This window comes from Onthophagus taurus, chromosome 7 (assembly GCF_036711975.1).
Source record: "Onthophagus taurus isolate NC chromosome 7, IU_Otau_3.0, whole genome shotgun sequence".
NCBI classification, from domain to species: domain Eukaryota; kingdom Metazoa; phylum Arthropoda; class Insecta; order Coleoptera; family Scarabaeidae; genus Onthophagus; species Onthophagus taurus.
In genome coordinates, this window is record NC_091972.1 from 18794967 (window position 1) to 18812530 (window position 17564).

General features: G+C 31.8%; 1 protein-coding gene across 37 annotated transcripts in view; it reads left to right on the forward strand.

Moving 5' to 3' along the window:
- Nucleotides 1–17564, forward strand: part of LOC111418631 (dystonin-like protein short stop) — a 218934-nt gene that overhangs the window by 125159 nt on the left and 76211 nt on the right. For 36 of the 37 annotated variants that reach the window (XM_071198177.1, XM_071198179.1, XM_071198187.1 and 33 more), the window contains 2 exons: nt 6209–6292; nt 6900–7124. In XM_071198177.1, the coding sequence (XP_071054278.1) occupies nt 6209–6292; nt 6900–7124 (309 nt within the window). Of the gene's footprint in view, nt 1–6208; nt 6293–6899; nt 7125–14736; nt 15022–17564 lie in introns of those variants that run through there. The other variant, XM_071198197.1, reaches the window with a different exon arrangement.

Here is a 17564-nt window from a genome sequence, read left to right on the forward strand (position 1 = left end):
ACGGGAACTGTTTAAAGTCGTCCAATAGCGATTCACTTCAGTGGCGGAAAAAGTTTATTTCTCTTTCCGTGTCGAATCTATTGGTATAAATTAGAACGGCGCGGTGATTGCTTGAGTGTGATTTACGATCTCCGAAGGCGTTTCCCTAAGCTTTTGTTAAATGAAAAATTTTATTAGAAAAATCGCTTCAGAATAATGTATACTATAACCGGATAATGCTCTGATGCGGAAGATATGGAACACTCTGTATACCACCCTACCTTAAATCATCCCACCTCAGCATATAATATGATCTTGTTTCTTAATCATCCCCCACGCAATATTTATTTACTCTCTCTTCATGCCTTCACCTAAATCTCTAAATCATACTTATTTCTTCGTCATTAAGACCTTATATTTATTTTTTATCTCCCCTTTTCCACCTGAGAACGACGTTCTTGTTCTTCTGCGTCTCTATCTCTACCCTTCAACTCCTTCCACAGTGTTCACCCTTATTTTCTTCTTCTTCTTTGTATTTCCTCTGTTGAGTATCCCACTTTGATATAATATTCTCTTCTTTTACTCCCCACTCCAAACTTAACCTCCCTCCAACATTCTTTCAAAATCTTAAAGTCGCTCCTCTGCTCCAGTCCATCCTCGCTCTTTATTGCCCTTCAACTTGCTTCCACCTACATTCTCCAGCTTCAACTCCTCTCTCACTATACAGGGTGAGTCAATAGTGCGGAGATGGAAAATAGTGGCTTTATTGTTGAAAATTTAAAAAAATGTGTTTATGTTATATATTACCATCAAAGCTGCATCGATTAAAAATATTTTCAGCTATACAGGGTTGTTTCTATACAGGGTGTCACACGTAACTGGTTCGCTAGAACTTTTTCAGGTTCCACTATTCGTAGAGATTTGAAATTTTGGTAGCATGAGTTGTTCATTCGGAACTTTCGATTTAAAATATTTTCAAGATTGCCGCCACTTCCGGTCTACCAGAGGTAGACCATAACGTCGTTTATTTTAAATGGAATGCTATAGCTTTTTTTTATTACACCGTTTAATTGTACGTAAAAAAATAGGTTGACTTTGATAAAAGTTATTGGTACCTAGCGTTTTTCGTTATCGAGTTATTTTGGTTTTAAGCTTTTTTTGATAAATTTCAACTTGCTCTTTAAAACCCTATATCTCAGCCAACGTTCATTCAAAAAAGATATACATTGGCACGATTACTCTTCAGATGGTGTCAAATAGATTGTCATTTGTTGTATCGGAATATCTTATACAGTATGGTCAAAAATTGAGTTACTGTTTCTCCATATTCAATGGCGAGAAAATCGAAAATTTTAAATGGAACGCCCCATATTTTTTTAGCCTATCAGAAAGAAAATTTAATTGTCTACAAATTATCTATAAGCATTCATATACCCATTTATTGTAGTTTGCCTCATATTGGGACAATTTATTAAAACATGCACGAAATGCAGGTTTTTTTATTAGAAAGCTATGGTATTTTGACAGTTTTTGGTCCATGTTTGTATTATTGTTGCCATTAGTTACATTTGACATGTCTAGTCATTGAACATCAAGGCAGATTATTCCAAGGCCGATATTTAAAATTTATTTTGTATTGATGGAGAATGTAATAAACTGTTGGACAGGACGTGTCGAACACTTAATGAGATATATATAAGATTTTCTTAGTTCTGGACATATCAAGACCAAAAGAAACCGCATATTTCCGGTCACCAGTGATGAAGACAACGAAATAAATATTTTATCGTATTTTATGGCATTTCCAAATTCAATTTAATAACAAATTTATACTATAAATTTATATTTTTATCCAAATCTAATTTTTGTCATTAATTTTTTGTTTTAATTATTTCATTTATTTGATCTTCTGTTTGTTATTTTTGGTAAGTAAAAGCTAGTAAACTAAATGATTATCAATCGTGGTTAATAGTACAAATAATAATAGAAATAAATTAAACGAAAAACTGTCAAAATGTCATGGCCTTTTAATAAAAATACAAAAGGTAAGATATGTATAAGATACTCTGATACTCCGGTAGACCGGAAGTGGTAGCCATCTTTAAAGTATTTTAGATCGAAAGTTCCGAATGAACAACCCATGCTACTAAAGTTTCAAAACTTTACGAATAGTGGAACCTAAAAAAGTTCTAACGAACCAGTTACCTGAGACACCCTGTATATCACGGATCATCCCTGTTTATCCCCATGATCCACTCTTATGTTCCTTCCATCCTCATATTTCCGTTCTATACATTATCGCACTCCTCACCAATCAAACAAACATTATTTTCCGCCTGCACAAATCTTTTCCAAATATTCTTTCTCCCCAGCTTTATATCTGCCAATAATCTACTTGCCTTTATAACTCTATTGAAAGAGTTATCCATGTTGCAAGATTAATAATCAAATAAAAACCATGTAAAAAACTTCTAACTTGCATTTATTTATATAAAGTCGTACTTGTTTCGAGTTACCCAAGGATAAAAGAGAAATAGAGAAGATACTGTCTTAGAGTCCGCGAGACTGTCTCATCCCATCTCATCTCAGTCTCGCCTCATCTCATCCCACCAACACATCTTCTTAAAGATTTACTCCATTTTCTAATTTTTAACATTCTACACTTTTTAACGTCGCCATTCCTGTTTCATCTTTTATCTTCATTTTGTTTATCCATCAGATAGCAAAATGAAGATAAAAGATGACTTCAATGACTTTGTCGCTGATGATGGGGTAACCCGAAACTAGTACGACTTTATATAAATAAATGCAAGTTAGAAGTTTTTACATGGTTTTTATTTTATTACTCTATGTCTAATATGACCTCCCATGCCATTATGCAAAATTCCCAGAAAGGAACAAAATCAATAACGTTCTATTCTCTGAAAGCAATAGTTATTCACGGGTTGATATTTGCAAGCAGTGGCGTATCTTTAAATTTTCCACGTTATTTCTCGAATATTTTTTGCACTTTTGGTGAATATCTCGGAAACCAATTAACGGATTTTAGCAGCAAGCTTTTGTTGTGAAAAATTAAGTTATAAAAAATATAACGTCAATTTTTTTGAAAAAATAAACCAGGTGATAAAAAACGAAACAAACAAAGAAACTTTTATCTACAACTATTGAATTATCTATTCGTTATACATTTAATTTTTGACGAGTAATGACACGCATTACTCGCATGACTGACAAGTGTTGAATTATGAAGCCATTATTCCACAGTTCTGACACGACTTACTAATCAAAAAATAAAATATAACAGAAATGGCAGCTTTCTTATATTGAGGTTATGTCTGAAATGTCTATCAAGCTTTTTTTTTTCAAAATTAAATAGTTGTAGATAAAGTATAGTATTCAACTTGCGTATAATGAATGTTATCCACTCAGATTACTGTGTTCCATCTCCTTTTTCAGCTTTTTGTTCAGTATACTTGTATATACAGGCTGTTTCTGTAAGTTGTGGCATAATTTTAATCACAAATACCAGACTGAAAATGATGACGATTCGTGTAAAAATTTTTGATCTAAACCCATAAATGGCTAAGATATGAGCTTGCAAAATTAAAAAATGTTCAAACATTTTCTTAAATATTTTCAATATGGTTTGTGTTAGAAAGACTAAATTTGGCAAACAGTGCAATGTTATCATAAGAAATCGTTTAAGATCACTATTGAAAATATCGCACCACGGGATCAATGCTTTACAGGATGTTCACAAAGATTATTTCTTTAAAACTTGTTTATTATTGGATTTTGTGGCAGATTGTGGTACTACTAGTACTGTTGATAGCAACAGTTTAGACATTTCAGAATATATAAAGGTATGTCGAGAGTACAAGAATTGAAAATTGCTGATCATCTGCTGCAAGTACAGTGTTGCCATACTATGATGGAAAAATGTACTAAGTATTGATGCTGAGTTTTTAGAAAAAAGTACTTTTTACAGATTAATTTGAGAAATACTGAAGAATAATTGTACTGAAGAAAATCTAGATTTTATGCTACATTGAGTAATAATTTGACAGATTTCTTTTAAATAAACTTAAATCTTTTTAATTTAGAGTTAACAAAGGTTTTTTTTTGAGGTTTGCACTTTTACTGGTTAGTAAAAAATCTTGTATTAAATATAATACGTCTCTTTATTTACATGTTTCGCCGGTCCTAGCAGGCATCTTCAGAATAAAGAGTAAAGTACAAGTTGAAAATAAAATTTTGAACAGCGGAAACTATGATATTGTTGAACTAATCTCAAAATTCTGTTTAAAAATCACAAATGGACAATTTTTGGAGATAAAACATTCTTTACAAGCTTATTTTCAACTTGTACCTTACTTCTTATTGTGAAGATGCCTGGTAGGACAGGCGAAACATGTAAATAAAGAGACGTATTATATTTAATACAAGATTTTTTTACTAACCAGAAAAGTGTTTTGTGAATAACTCAAAAACGATGCTTCTAATTAAAAATTTGTAAGAATAAAAATAATTTTAGAATGAAATAGGCTTTTAGAATCAGTTGGAAAATTTAATCTGTTGCGATATAATAAAAAAGTTTTAATGAAATAACCTTTATGAACACCCTGTGTAGCATTGATCCCGTGTTTACATATTTTCAAAAGTGATCCTCTTAACGAATCATCATCATTTTGATTCTAGTATTTGTGATTAAAATTATGTCACGACAGAAACACCCTGTATTCTATATACAGTATGCAACAGGTTTATCTCCCTATAACTTTGTGTAGATTCTTTCTCCTTTATTGTAAATTGGGGAATTCCTCACCCCTCCAAAACCTATTCATAGCTTTCAGAAATATCTCTACAATGTCCTATGTTGCCTTGAGCCATGCCTCATTCTGTAACTTATCCTCCCTTGCCACCTTTTCTGTCTTCAACTGCGTCAGCATCCTCACTAATTCTTTCATCTCGATTTACCTTTTCTTCACACTCTCCTCTCCACATCTTTCCTTTGCCGGTCTTCATACCCTTCCAGCAATTTCATGAAATGATCTTTCCAACTACTCATTGATTATTCCTTATGTACGGATTTCTGACTCTTCCCTTTGATTTTTCCCTTCTGCTTTGCTCTACATACCTCTTCATATTTCCTTCTTCCTTTCCTGTATTAATCCTCCGACGCTTTACTTTTTTTCCACCGTCTATGTCTACCCTTATATTCTATCTTCACCATTGCTTCTTTCATTAGCTTGAATATCTCATCCATACTCTCCGTGTTATCTTCAATTAATAGTTTTTCAATCTTTCTTTGTACTTTTCTCTCCTATGTTCCGACCAGTCGTACTTTCTCACCTGTCTTTCAAATCAACTTCTAAAGGTTGGTGATCTGAATCCACAGATTATCACAACCTGGCTCCTATGTTTTCTGATCCACGACCACATAATCAATCACCATTAATTACTCCTCTTGCCCCAGTATAAGTGGAGTACACTTATCTCCTTCTTCCTTATTTCCGTTCAAAATCTCCCATCCCTTCTCGTCTATCCATCACAACAGTTCTCTACCTTCCTTGTTCTTTAATGTATCTTTCGACCATAGCTTCCTCCATCTTCACAGATATCCTTTTCTTACCACCTGAGTCAACCCATCCATTTTCATTTCTATCTTTACCACATCCTTACTTTTCCAACTCTCTTCTATCAGCAACGCCATCTCTTCTTTACCCTCTGTATAAATCTACCACTCGCCCTCTCTTTCTTCCTATTTTTTCTGCATACTGACAGTTCCATTTACAACCTTCTCAACTCTCTTTCACCAGTCTCTTCTTTACCCCCTGTTATAATTCCACCACTCGTCCCTTCCTTTCTGCCTATCTTCTCTGCATACTGACTGTTCCATTTACAACCTTTCCAACTCTTTTTATAATCTTTCCAACTCTCTTTATAACCTTTCCAACTCTCTTTCATCAGTAACATCATCTCTTTTTTACCCCCTGTTATAATTCCACCATACTGACAGTTCCATTTACAACCTTCCCAACTCTATAACCTTTCTAACTCTCTTTCATCAGTAACGCCATCTTTTTTTTGCCTCCCATTATAATTCCACCATTCGCCCTTTCCTTTCTTCCTATCTTTTCTGGCAAATCCTGTTTAATTCTATTTTACCCCGCTTTATCTACCCATGTTTTTTTTTTTAATATAACTGAAATTTAATGTTGTTATTTAGAATCTTCTGAATAGCGTCGTTGAAAGAGCCCCACAAATTGAAAAGGTTAACGTAAATGGTGGAAAATTCATCCGCGAAGGAAAGGTATGATTAATTATTTACAATAAAAAATCGTTTTTTCTTTAGTAAGTCGAAATATCTATTAAGATGTTATTTTTAAGTACGAATGATTTCTGTATGATTGAAAAATTATTTCATGTTCCATTTCATCCTCATTCTCACATCTCTATTTCACGTTCTTCAATTTTGAAGTAAAAAATAAAAATCTGTAGACGTAGAAATTTAATACAACTAAATGCAACAAAAATATATTTTTTTCCGCATAATAAAACTAAACTTTTTTTCCGGGGGAAGAAAAAAAGGTGGTTGGTTTACTTTAATTCTTTGTTAAATTCGCCGTTTTACGTCTCTTCCAAAAACAGAATCAATTTTTAATTATTGCACTTTTTTAATCGCTTTTAAGCACACAAAAAACTTTTTGGTGATTTGCAAATCTTTCCTATATATTTTTTTTATTCGTGAGAAACTTATTTTGGAAGAGATTTTTTTCGTAAAAGCATCACCATTTAGTTTTAATAAAAATAGTTTTAGTATTTAATTTTTGAAAATATTATTCCTCCAATGAAAATAATCCCAAAAAGCACTGACAAGAACTAACAAAAACCTAACACATCTCTAACCCTAACACCAGATATGGAGCAAAGGGCTACAACGTTTCCGGGAGAGTCTTTTGGAAGCCCAACCATCGCTGGATGCTTCTGTGGCGTTTAGGGAGAAACCTTCAGGACCTACAGGTGCAGATATTGTTGCGAGTGAGCTGGACGTTTTTAACGAAAAGTATCAATATTTGGTCGACACACTTTATTCGAGGTTAAAGGAAATTGCTGCTAGATGTCCTGGAGATATCGTTACTTTGGTAAGTTTTAACTCATAATAAAAAATAAAATTAGGAGATGTGCTTCAACAAAGCGGAAAATAAAAGAATTTAAACTCAATTAATTTCGATATCAATGAAATTTTAATCTTTGACGTTTTCAAAATGTTGCTAAAACCGGCGATTATTTAATAAGATTGTAATTAAATGGATGATGACATGCAATGTTTATTTTGTTTTGTTGGATAAAGATTAAATTCTATCTCGTGTATCAAGATTATTATATTTATAGTAATGACCAGTAGCTAAAAGTAAGTATGTTTTTGTCGTAAAGAAATAAATCGATAAAAAATCAAATTTTTTTTACATTTCAATTAAAAAATGTTGCCATCTTTATTTTTATACAATGACATATCGGTTTAGAAATAAAACGAGTTCTAGTAATTTCAGGTATTTGTTTAATGGCGCTGTATGGTAATATTATGTGTTGGTTTGATTCTATTTATAGACGATTATCTCATGCATAGTTACGTTTATATAAAGCTACTGGTAGGGGTTTTTCAATTAGAAAATTGCCATTCACTAGATGATAATAAATTATACTCTTTGAAGACTTGGAATGAGTGTAGGTGATTTTCCCAGAATTATATACACCTCGTTAAAGAACTTTATCAAAATTTATTGCAATTTCAAAATGTACGAAGAGATTTATAATGATGCTTATTATCTTCATTAGTATCTTGCAGTTATCTTCATTACTTATAGTTTTTATTGAACGTAGTCTGAATATACAATAACATCCAAAATTCAGGATGTATACATTAAGAGATGATACTTACAACATATTATCTATGATTGCGATTTCTGTATTCTAATTAGAGCTGAGGTGATAATAAATTTTCACGTTTTGGAGCTCCAAATTATTCTAATTATCCATTTATGCATAAAGTCCCAGTGTAGGTCTTTTTATAAAGTCTTTAAATTAAAGATGAGGTTACAAATTGTATGGAAAAGAATGTATAGCATTAAAAGTTGATTAAAATTATATGAGATATTCGCGATTGATTTTTTTCTGATCAATTTAGCTTGAACTGTGTGGTGTTCCTCATAATCACTAATTGTAAGACATTTTTAACTAAGCTTTTCTACAATTTCTGCAAATTTCTAATTGAGCGTAATTTCTGGTTAATTTAATTGTAATTGCATGTTATTTTTCATCAACTATACTAAGAAATAAGGAAAGAAAATTATTTTTGTCATTTTCTATGCCTTTAGAAAACCAGTTTTTCTTGAATATTTGCAAATTTAGGGTTGATCAGAATTTTCTTCACCATTTCCAAAGCATTAAATATTGAAAAAATGCTTCTGCCATGTCCTAATTATTAACACAACTAATTTTCCTTAAATTTTTGCAAATTTTAGAGTTCCTGATCAATTTAGTTTTTTCTCCACAAGTACTTTAACATCTCCAAAACATCAAACATTGGAAAAAATACTTTTGCCATATCCTATATACTTGGACAAACAGTTTTTCTTAAATGTTTGCAAATTTCAGTTGTGACCTATTGTCTTGAACATTCTGTATTTCCTAAGCGTTGGCAAACAGCTCACCTATTCTTGTTTATATTATCATGATTCTAAGAAAATAATTGCTATAAAATTTCTGCAGTGTCTTTATCCTTCATTTTTTGGATTTAGCTTAGATACACAGGATTTTATTTATCATCTTCGTGATCGTTGTTGGACATTTGTATTTCATGACTCATTCCATTTTGTCATATTTCAAATAGACCCAACCCAAGCCAATATTTGTAATATAAGAACAACTTCTTTTGAATTTAATGATCTCAATTAAGAACATGATTTGTTTGAAAGAGACCCAAAGAATGCCAAATAAAGGATTGTGGAGCATAAGCAAGCCCACTTGAAATAGTTTCTTCTGTATCTGCAATTTTGAAAAAAAACAACCAAATATGACATGAGTCATAAAATATTAAGGGTGGAATCCTTACTCTGACTTCGAGATATTTGATTGTATGCAGGAACAACTCCAAATTGTTGCAGCATTAATTTTCAGAACATAGAGAACCATAAATACATTATAATAAGGTGCCAATAATATTATGACATGCGCTAAATGAAATAGTAAATGTTGTTTCTCTTTAATTTTTGCAGTCTCGGTAAGTATCCTAGAATTTTAATCGATTAGCATCAATTTGACATACATCAACAAGCTTCTTATATTGTTTGGTATCTTTGAAACATCTTCAAAACCCTTCAAAACAAATTTTGTTTAATTCTATCAACCTCATTACTATTCTAGAGATGTTTCTAAGTGATTCGCACCATTATGACATTCATCAACAAGCTTTTTCTATTTTTTAGTATGTTTGAAAAACTCAAAAATCACCATAATCAATTTTAATTAATTTTACCATCCGGGTTAAGTATTCTACTGACATTTTTAATCGATAACGCCATTTTGACATTCATCAACAAACTTTTTCTATTTTTTAGTATCTTTGAAACACTCTCAAAATGTGTATGTCTTTAGAAAAAAAGTTTTTCTTGAATTTTTGCAAATTTTGGGTTGATCAGAATTTTCTTCACCATTTCCAAAGCATTAAATATTGAAAAAATGCTTCAGTCATGTCCTAATTATTAACACAACTAGTTTTCCTTAAATTTTTGCAAGTTTTAGGTTGAGCAGAGTTCCTGATCAATTTAGTTTTTTCTCCACAAGTACTTTAACATCTCCAAAACATCAAACATTGGAAAAGATACTTTTACCATATTCTATTTACTTGGACAAACAGTTTTTCTTGAATGTTTGCAAATTTCGGTTGTGACTTATTGTCTTGAACATTCTGTGTTTCTTAAGCGTTGGCAAACAGCTCACCTATTCTTGTTTATATTATCATGATTCTAAGAAAATAATTGCTATGAAATTTCTGCAGTGTCTTTATCCTTCATCTTTTGGATTTAGCTTAGATACACAGGATTTTATTTATCATCTTCATGATCGTTGTTGGACATTTGTATTTCACGACTCATTCTATTTTGTCATATTTCAAATAGACCCAACCCAAGCCAATATTTGTAATATAAGAACAACTTCTTTCTGAATTTGATGATCTCAATTAAAAAGATGATTTGTTCGAAAGAGAGCCAAAGAATACCAAATAAAGGATTGTGGAACATAAGTAAGCTCCACTTGAAATAGTTCCTTCTGTATCTGCAATTTTGAAAAAAAAAACACCAAATATGACATGAGTCTATGGAAAAAATATCACCAGCATTAATATGGACATCTCGGAAGAATAATCAGAAGAAATTATTATATTAAGGGTGGAATCCTTATTCTGGCTTCGAGATATTTGATTGTATGCAGGAACAACTCCAGATTATTGCAGTATTAATACACGTTCGAGATGTGTCGATATTCCTTGAACTTTCAGAACGTAGAGAACTAAAGAACTAAAGAGTTGTTTATCTTTAATTTTTGCAGTCTCGTTAACTATCCTAGAATTTTAATCGATTAGCATCATTTTGACATACATCAACAAGCTTCTTATATTGTTTATTATCTTTGAAACATCTTCAAAACCCTTCAAAACAAATTTTGTTTAATTCTATCGACCTCATTAACATTCTAGAGATGATTCTAATTGATTCGCACCATTATGACATTCATCAACAAGCTTTTTCTATTTTTTAGTATGTTTGAAACACTCAAAAATCACCAAAATCAATTTTATTTAATTCTACCATCCGGATTAAGTATTCTAGTGACGTTTTTAATCGATAATGCCATTTTGACATTCATCAACAAACTCATTCTATTTTTTAGTATGATCTCAAATCTTTCAAAGACTCTACCCTGCTGGGTCCGTATTCTGTTTAAGAGTTGATCATATTCTGCATGGTAAATCAAAACCAGGGGGCTTTTTGGTAATACATGTTATTCTTCATTTGTGGCAGTACCTACTTTTAGTTTTGGTCAGTGGGTTTCTGGATCGGAGTGAGGTGTGGTTGGAGTCCTCAATCTCCACGCGTATTTGGTAGTTTTTGGTTTTTAGCTTAGTTGAAAGAGAAATTAAAGAAGAATGTGAAGAAATATATTATGAAAGATGGCAATATGGTATCCTTAGAAAAGATATTTGAAATTTTGACACAGAAAGGCAGTAATCCTGAAAGTGTAGTAAAATTGAGAAACCATTCGCAAAAGATTAATTTGTCAGTAACCACTTTGTTCTTGGCAGATGATTATTGCCGGAACGCATTGGTATTAAAAGGCGTTTGTGTTTAGCATAATTTATGTATTAATGTACTCATGAGATTTCATGGCAATCAAGAATTTGATTTAAAGTGTTTCATGGTTACCTCAATCGCTCTCCATCTGTACCTGTTGCTATTATAGATCAACCCAACCCGAATACTGCAAGATTACAAGCAGAGCAACTCATTAGCACTCAACCAGCAGATGGTGTAGACTCGCAACCTTCCCTTCATAGTCCAACCTAACCCTCTCTCCTCATCTGATATCTATTGACCCTCTCTTCATTATCACATCTCAACCTGGCCATCAACCTCTTCCAACCATCAAGTACTTTGGTACCTCTGCTACTATTCATCTATTCCGCCACCCTTCTGTAGTATTCCTCCCATTCTCGCTGCTCATTATGCCCCATTCCTGTCTTAATCTCTCAGCGGTACTCTTTCAAGATTTTACAATGTACCTTCACCTTATCTACCACCTTTTCTTCTCTGACTATATACCTCGGCGTCTCCATGCCCACCAGTACCTGGTTTTCATTTCCTCTAACAGCCCTTGTTCCTTCCATCTCCATATCTCCACCCCATACATCATAATGCTTTTTATCAAGCTCTGAAACATTATTCTCTCTTTTCCCACATCACTCCCAAATATTATCTCACCTCATCCCCAGACCTGCCCCGTAACCTTATTCCCTTTCATTACCATCATTCGAATATGCCCGCCTTAATTGTTCTATTTAAATCGGTAGCTTAACTATGTTACTTCCTTGACAAACCTTCATCATCTTCGTTTTGTCTACATTCGTCTCCAAATTCTTCCCCTTAAAATACCTTTTCAGAGACCGCATCATTGCCCTCATATCACCCACCTCTCGCCATCACTACCAAGTCGTATCCCCGCCTCAATCCCCTTGTCGTCCAAACCTTAGAGTTTAGAGAGAGCTTTCCTTCTTTTCGATCCATCTCTCCATTGACCTTTCAATATATACACGTTGTTTATCGCTCCTCTTCCCTTTCTAAACCCTCCTTGATCATCTGGCAGGAGTTACCTGTCCTCTATCTCTCTCTCTCTCTCTCTCTCTCTCTCTCTCTAGCCTAGCTAACAATACCTTCATCTTGTACGTCATATTTACTAAGCTGATACGTCTATAACTCTCCACTATCTCTTTCCTTCCATTTTTGTACAAAGGACTTATTATCGTCGTGCTCCACCCGTTCGGAAACCCTTCTCCCCTCCATACCTTGCTTAACGCCATCAACAACCTCTCACTCATCTTCGCCGTTGCTTCCAACCATGCCTCGTTCTCGACATTATCTTCTCCTCTCTATGCCTTTCCCTTCTTCAATTCCCCCAGTACTGCCTCCAGCTCTTGTTGACCCAGGCGCTATAATGATGAGTATGATGACTCTTAAATACAACCTCGGCTTATATTCTTAGTTATTTCTTACCTCGCTTTATATTTTTGCTGCTGCAAAGTTACTACATTGGGAACTATTAAAGACAAAAAGATGATCGAATTAATGCTTCGACTGCAAGCGACCTCGGCTTATATTCTTGGTTGTCCAATACAAAGCACGACTGTTGTTAGCTCGGCTTATGTTTTCACTGTTGCCGGGTTAGGTTAGTTTATAGATCGAGGTAATGCCTCGCCCGCGAGTTACCTCAATACATTCTCTATTTTTAACTGTTAACATTATAGATCAACCTAACCCAGTAACAAGAATACAATCAGAGGTCGCTTTCGACCGAGGCGCTATGATAATAACCCCTGAACACAAAGCACGATTGATAAAAAACTTCGACCGCAAACGACCTCAGCTTATAGTTTTGTAGCTACCAGGTTGCTATAATGGATACTGTTAAAGACGAAGAATGATGGAGACTTTGGCTTATATTCTTGGTTGCTATACAATTTTTAAGCCAAGGTCACTTACGGCCGAGGCGCTACAATGATGACCTTTAAACACAAAGTGTGATTGATTATGTCTTAATTCTATGTCTGTGTAGACATCTATGTAACAAATTTCAAATCTATGTACTGGATATACAGGGTGTCTCGTATCTTCCGCATCAGAGCATTATATGGTTGTAGCATACATTATTCTCAAGCGATTTTTTTAATAATTTTTTTTCGAAATGTTTATAATAACCGCACCGGAACTGTTTAAAGATGTCCAATAGCGGATTCACGAATGCATGGAAAAAGTTTATTTCTCTTTCCGTGTCGAATCTATTGATGAGTACACGTGAGAAGCGTGTTGTGATCTGCTATTGGACCAGTTTAAACAGTTCCCGTGCGGTTATTATAAACATTTCGGAAATATGTTATTAGAAAGATCGCTTCAGAATAATGTATCCTACAACTGTATAATGCTCTGATGCGGAAGATACGGGACACTCTGTATAAGCATACAGATCCCTAGAGTTCGATTGACTTTTTAAATCGCTGTCCACATATGTATTATGATAGGAGATTTTGGCAGATATTTTTAATAAATTCTTGATATAACACAAAGTATGTAAATATAGGACCTTTATCCAATAAAAAAAAGTAACCCTTCGTTTAGACAGAGTATATCATGAATGAACTCCACCTCACCGAAAAACTGACTTATATGAATTTCCATAAATTATTATTTTTTTTTTTTAATTTATTTATATTACACTTTATGCATTTAACAATTTATTCAAAATTAAAAAACCTTGACCATTACACTTTACTTTTATGACTTTAATTTTTTTTACGACCAATTTATGATTTATTAATTTTAAAATTATCTTAATCTTAATCCATAAAAATTGATTAAGAGTTTATAATCGTAATTTGTTTGTTTGTTTTTTGAACGGACTCTTTTGAATGGTTTCTCAACTCAAATGTCACGTTATATTTGGTTACGTACTTCGTCTTATCTTTTTCTCATTTCATTTTTTTTTTAACAACTTAATGTCACCGTAGTAAATTTATCACACATAGATTTAACTGTACAACAAAAGGAAACATATCTTAGGTAGTGGTTTTTCTTGTTTAAAAAGATAGCCGTTTAAATGTTTTTCTTTAATGGTTTAAACCGTATTTTTTACTTAAATTGTTTCGTTCCAGTTATTTCGTTGAATTAAAATTTATTAAATCGGTAGGAATTTTCAAGTTTCTTGTGTAAACTACCTATTTATCTTGCAATTTTCTTATCAGCGATTAAGATAAGGATGGAATTAATTTCATAATTTTTTTCTTAGCTTCAAAAACATATTAAGTAATTTTTTCATGATCTATTTCTTTTTTGAATATAATAATTTAGTAATCATTTTCGTATGGATTGCGACGACGTCACTCGGCGTCGCGACGCCCCACCACTACCGTTTCAATACAGCTGCACAAATTCGAGCGTCGTCACTCGTCAGTAGCAAGCAAAACGCGTTATCGTGAGGTTTCTTCGTTAAATAGTATATGAAAAAACATTTTTGTGCCGGTTCGATGTTTCCTCGGTTTTAATTTTTTCTTACAGTAAAATTGTTTCTAATATCGATCCATGAAACGATGACTTGTAACCTTTATAGTGATTAAAATTAACACTTTTGAATCAATTATTGGTGTCGTTGGAAAAAGGCGAAAACATGGATGAATTTTATGATTTTCGACACGAACTTCGCAATTTACCATGGGTTAGTTCTTTTTGGCTTATTTTTTAGAAACCATTTTTACGTAATATTACGTTACTATTCTGGGTTGGAAGTTACACCCCTTTTCCTTCAAATCGATTTTCTCTCGTTCACAAAACTTCATTTAAGATAAATTTTTGTAATACTTAGATTAAATTTGTGATATTGATTTTACCCAAATTTTGGTTTTTAATATTTTTTTTTTATTTTTTACCAAGAAAAGTCAATAACCTACACTTCTATGAATGGTAGAAGAAACCGATCTTAAAATATTTTAAGATCAACTGAGGATCGTTTCAAAAATAGAATATTTATATGTATAATACTAAACACAGATGTTTTAAAACAAAGGATTTATTTTTCGCGATTTCTTTTTGAGAATTAGCTTACATAAAATTATATAATGAGATCCTTCTTATCAACGATATTGTTGTTTTTATTATCTGATAACAAAAATTACACCTTATTGGATTATTTATCTTACGTATCTGATGTTTTTATTTAGAACACTAAACTAGAATTCCTTGAAACTCGTAAATTTATTTAAAGCCTTGTTTTAACGATTACTAATGTTAAACAACTTAATTGCAATTGCATACAATCCAAAATTGTCCAAGTAGAACTAGTTCAATCTCAAACAAGCTATGTACATGTAGCTGTTATTAAATTATAAAAATACAGTTTTATTTTGGCAAAGATTTTGGCATGAATCTTTAAGTTTCCAAACTGTTTTTGGTTTTCATTCGTGACATTGAAAAACATTTAATTAAGTCTACGCGATTAGGAAATTTTTGAAAATTATAAATTAGACGTTCTTTTATGTCAAGGATAACGTTGTTTTCACACATTCATTTCGCATTTTCCTTCTCGTTGACCAAGAATCATGACGTTTGGGAATAAATATTCATGAATCTCGGGCGATTTTGGCTGGTTACGTCATCTATTCTTGGTTTATTTTATAGACATGAGAAATAGAAGTGGGCGAACAAGTGTTTTTACTAGTTTTGTTATTAACAACTCTATTCATTCAGTATTCATTATGGTTTGAGTTGTTCTAGAAAACTTGCATTCGTGGATTTTATTGAGTGTTATAAATCAATAGTAATAAAACTATGGGTTACTCAGATTTCTTTCTGAGTAATCGTTTTATGTGAAATGAATCGTTTTGTAATCATTTTTGGAATGAAGAAATAAATTTTACGAAAAGAATAATTAAAATTTTTTAGATTTGATTGTTCGTAACATAATTTTTGAGTGACTAATTGTATAATTCTTTATAACCACGAGTAATTAGTATCATGGATGAAATCGCAAGACACGAACCGGTGCTTACCCAACATTTACATCATGATCTGTATTTTTATTATCGATCATGTCGACTGTATTTTTAAGAATCTTGATATGATTGATGATTTTGAGATGATATGTATCTCAAATTGAAGCTTAAAGATGCTAGTTTATGTTATGATATAAAAATTATAAGATAATATTATTGAAATTTCGAGGAAAAAATTATTGAAAAAGACATTGTCAAATTATAAATTAAAAATAATACGAAATTTACAAAAAATCATATCGACTGTATTTTTAGAAATCATAGTATGATATGTATGTTAAATTGAAGCTTAAAGGTTCTAGTTTATGATATGATGCAAAAACTATATGATAATATTGAAATTTCCAGGAAAGGATTATTAAAGATGAAATAGTAAAATTTGTAAATCAGAAATAACGCGAAATTATCAAAAAATCATATAGACTCTATTTTTAGGAATCATATTATGATATATATGTTAAATTGAAGCTTAAAGATTCAAGTTAATGATATGGTGCAAAAACTATGCGATAATACAATTGAAGTTTCAAGGAAAAAATTGTTAAAGAAGGAATTGTCAAATTTTTACATCAAAGAAAATACGAAATTTTCAAAAAATCATATCGACTGTATTTTTAAGAATTATAATATGATATATATGTTAAATTGAAGCTTAAAGGTTCTAGTTTATGATATGATGCAAAAACTATAAGATAATATTATTGATATTTCCAGGAACACATTATTAAAGAGAAAATAGTTGAATTTGTAAATCAAAAATAACGCGAAATTTTCAAAAAACCTATCGACTGTATTTTTAGGAATCATAATATGATATATATGTTAAATTAAAGCTGAAAGGTTTTAGTTTATGATATGATGCAAAAATTATACGATAATATTATTGAAATTTCCAGAAAAAAATTGTTAAAGAAGGAATTGTCAAATTTTTACATCAAACAAAATACAAAATTTTCAAAAAATCATATCGACTGTATTTTTAGGAATCACAATGTCACATATATGTTAAATTGAAGCTTAAACGTTCTAGTTTATGATATGATGCAAAATCTATAAGATAATATTATTGAAATTTCCAGGAACACATTATTAAAGAGGAAATAGTTGAATTTGTAAATCAAAAATAACGCGAAATTTTCAAAAAAACCTATCGACTGTATTTTTAGGAATCATAATATGATATATATGTTGAATTAAAGCTGAAAGGTTT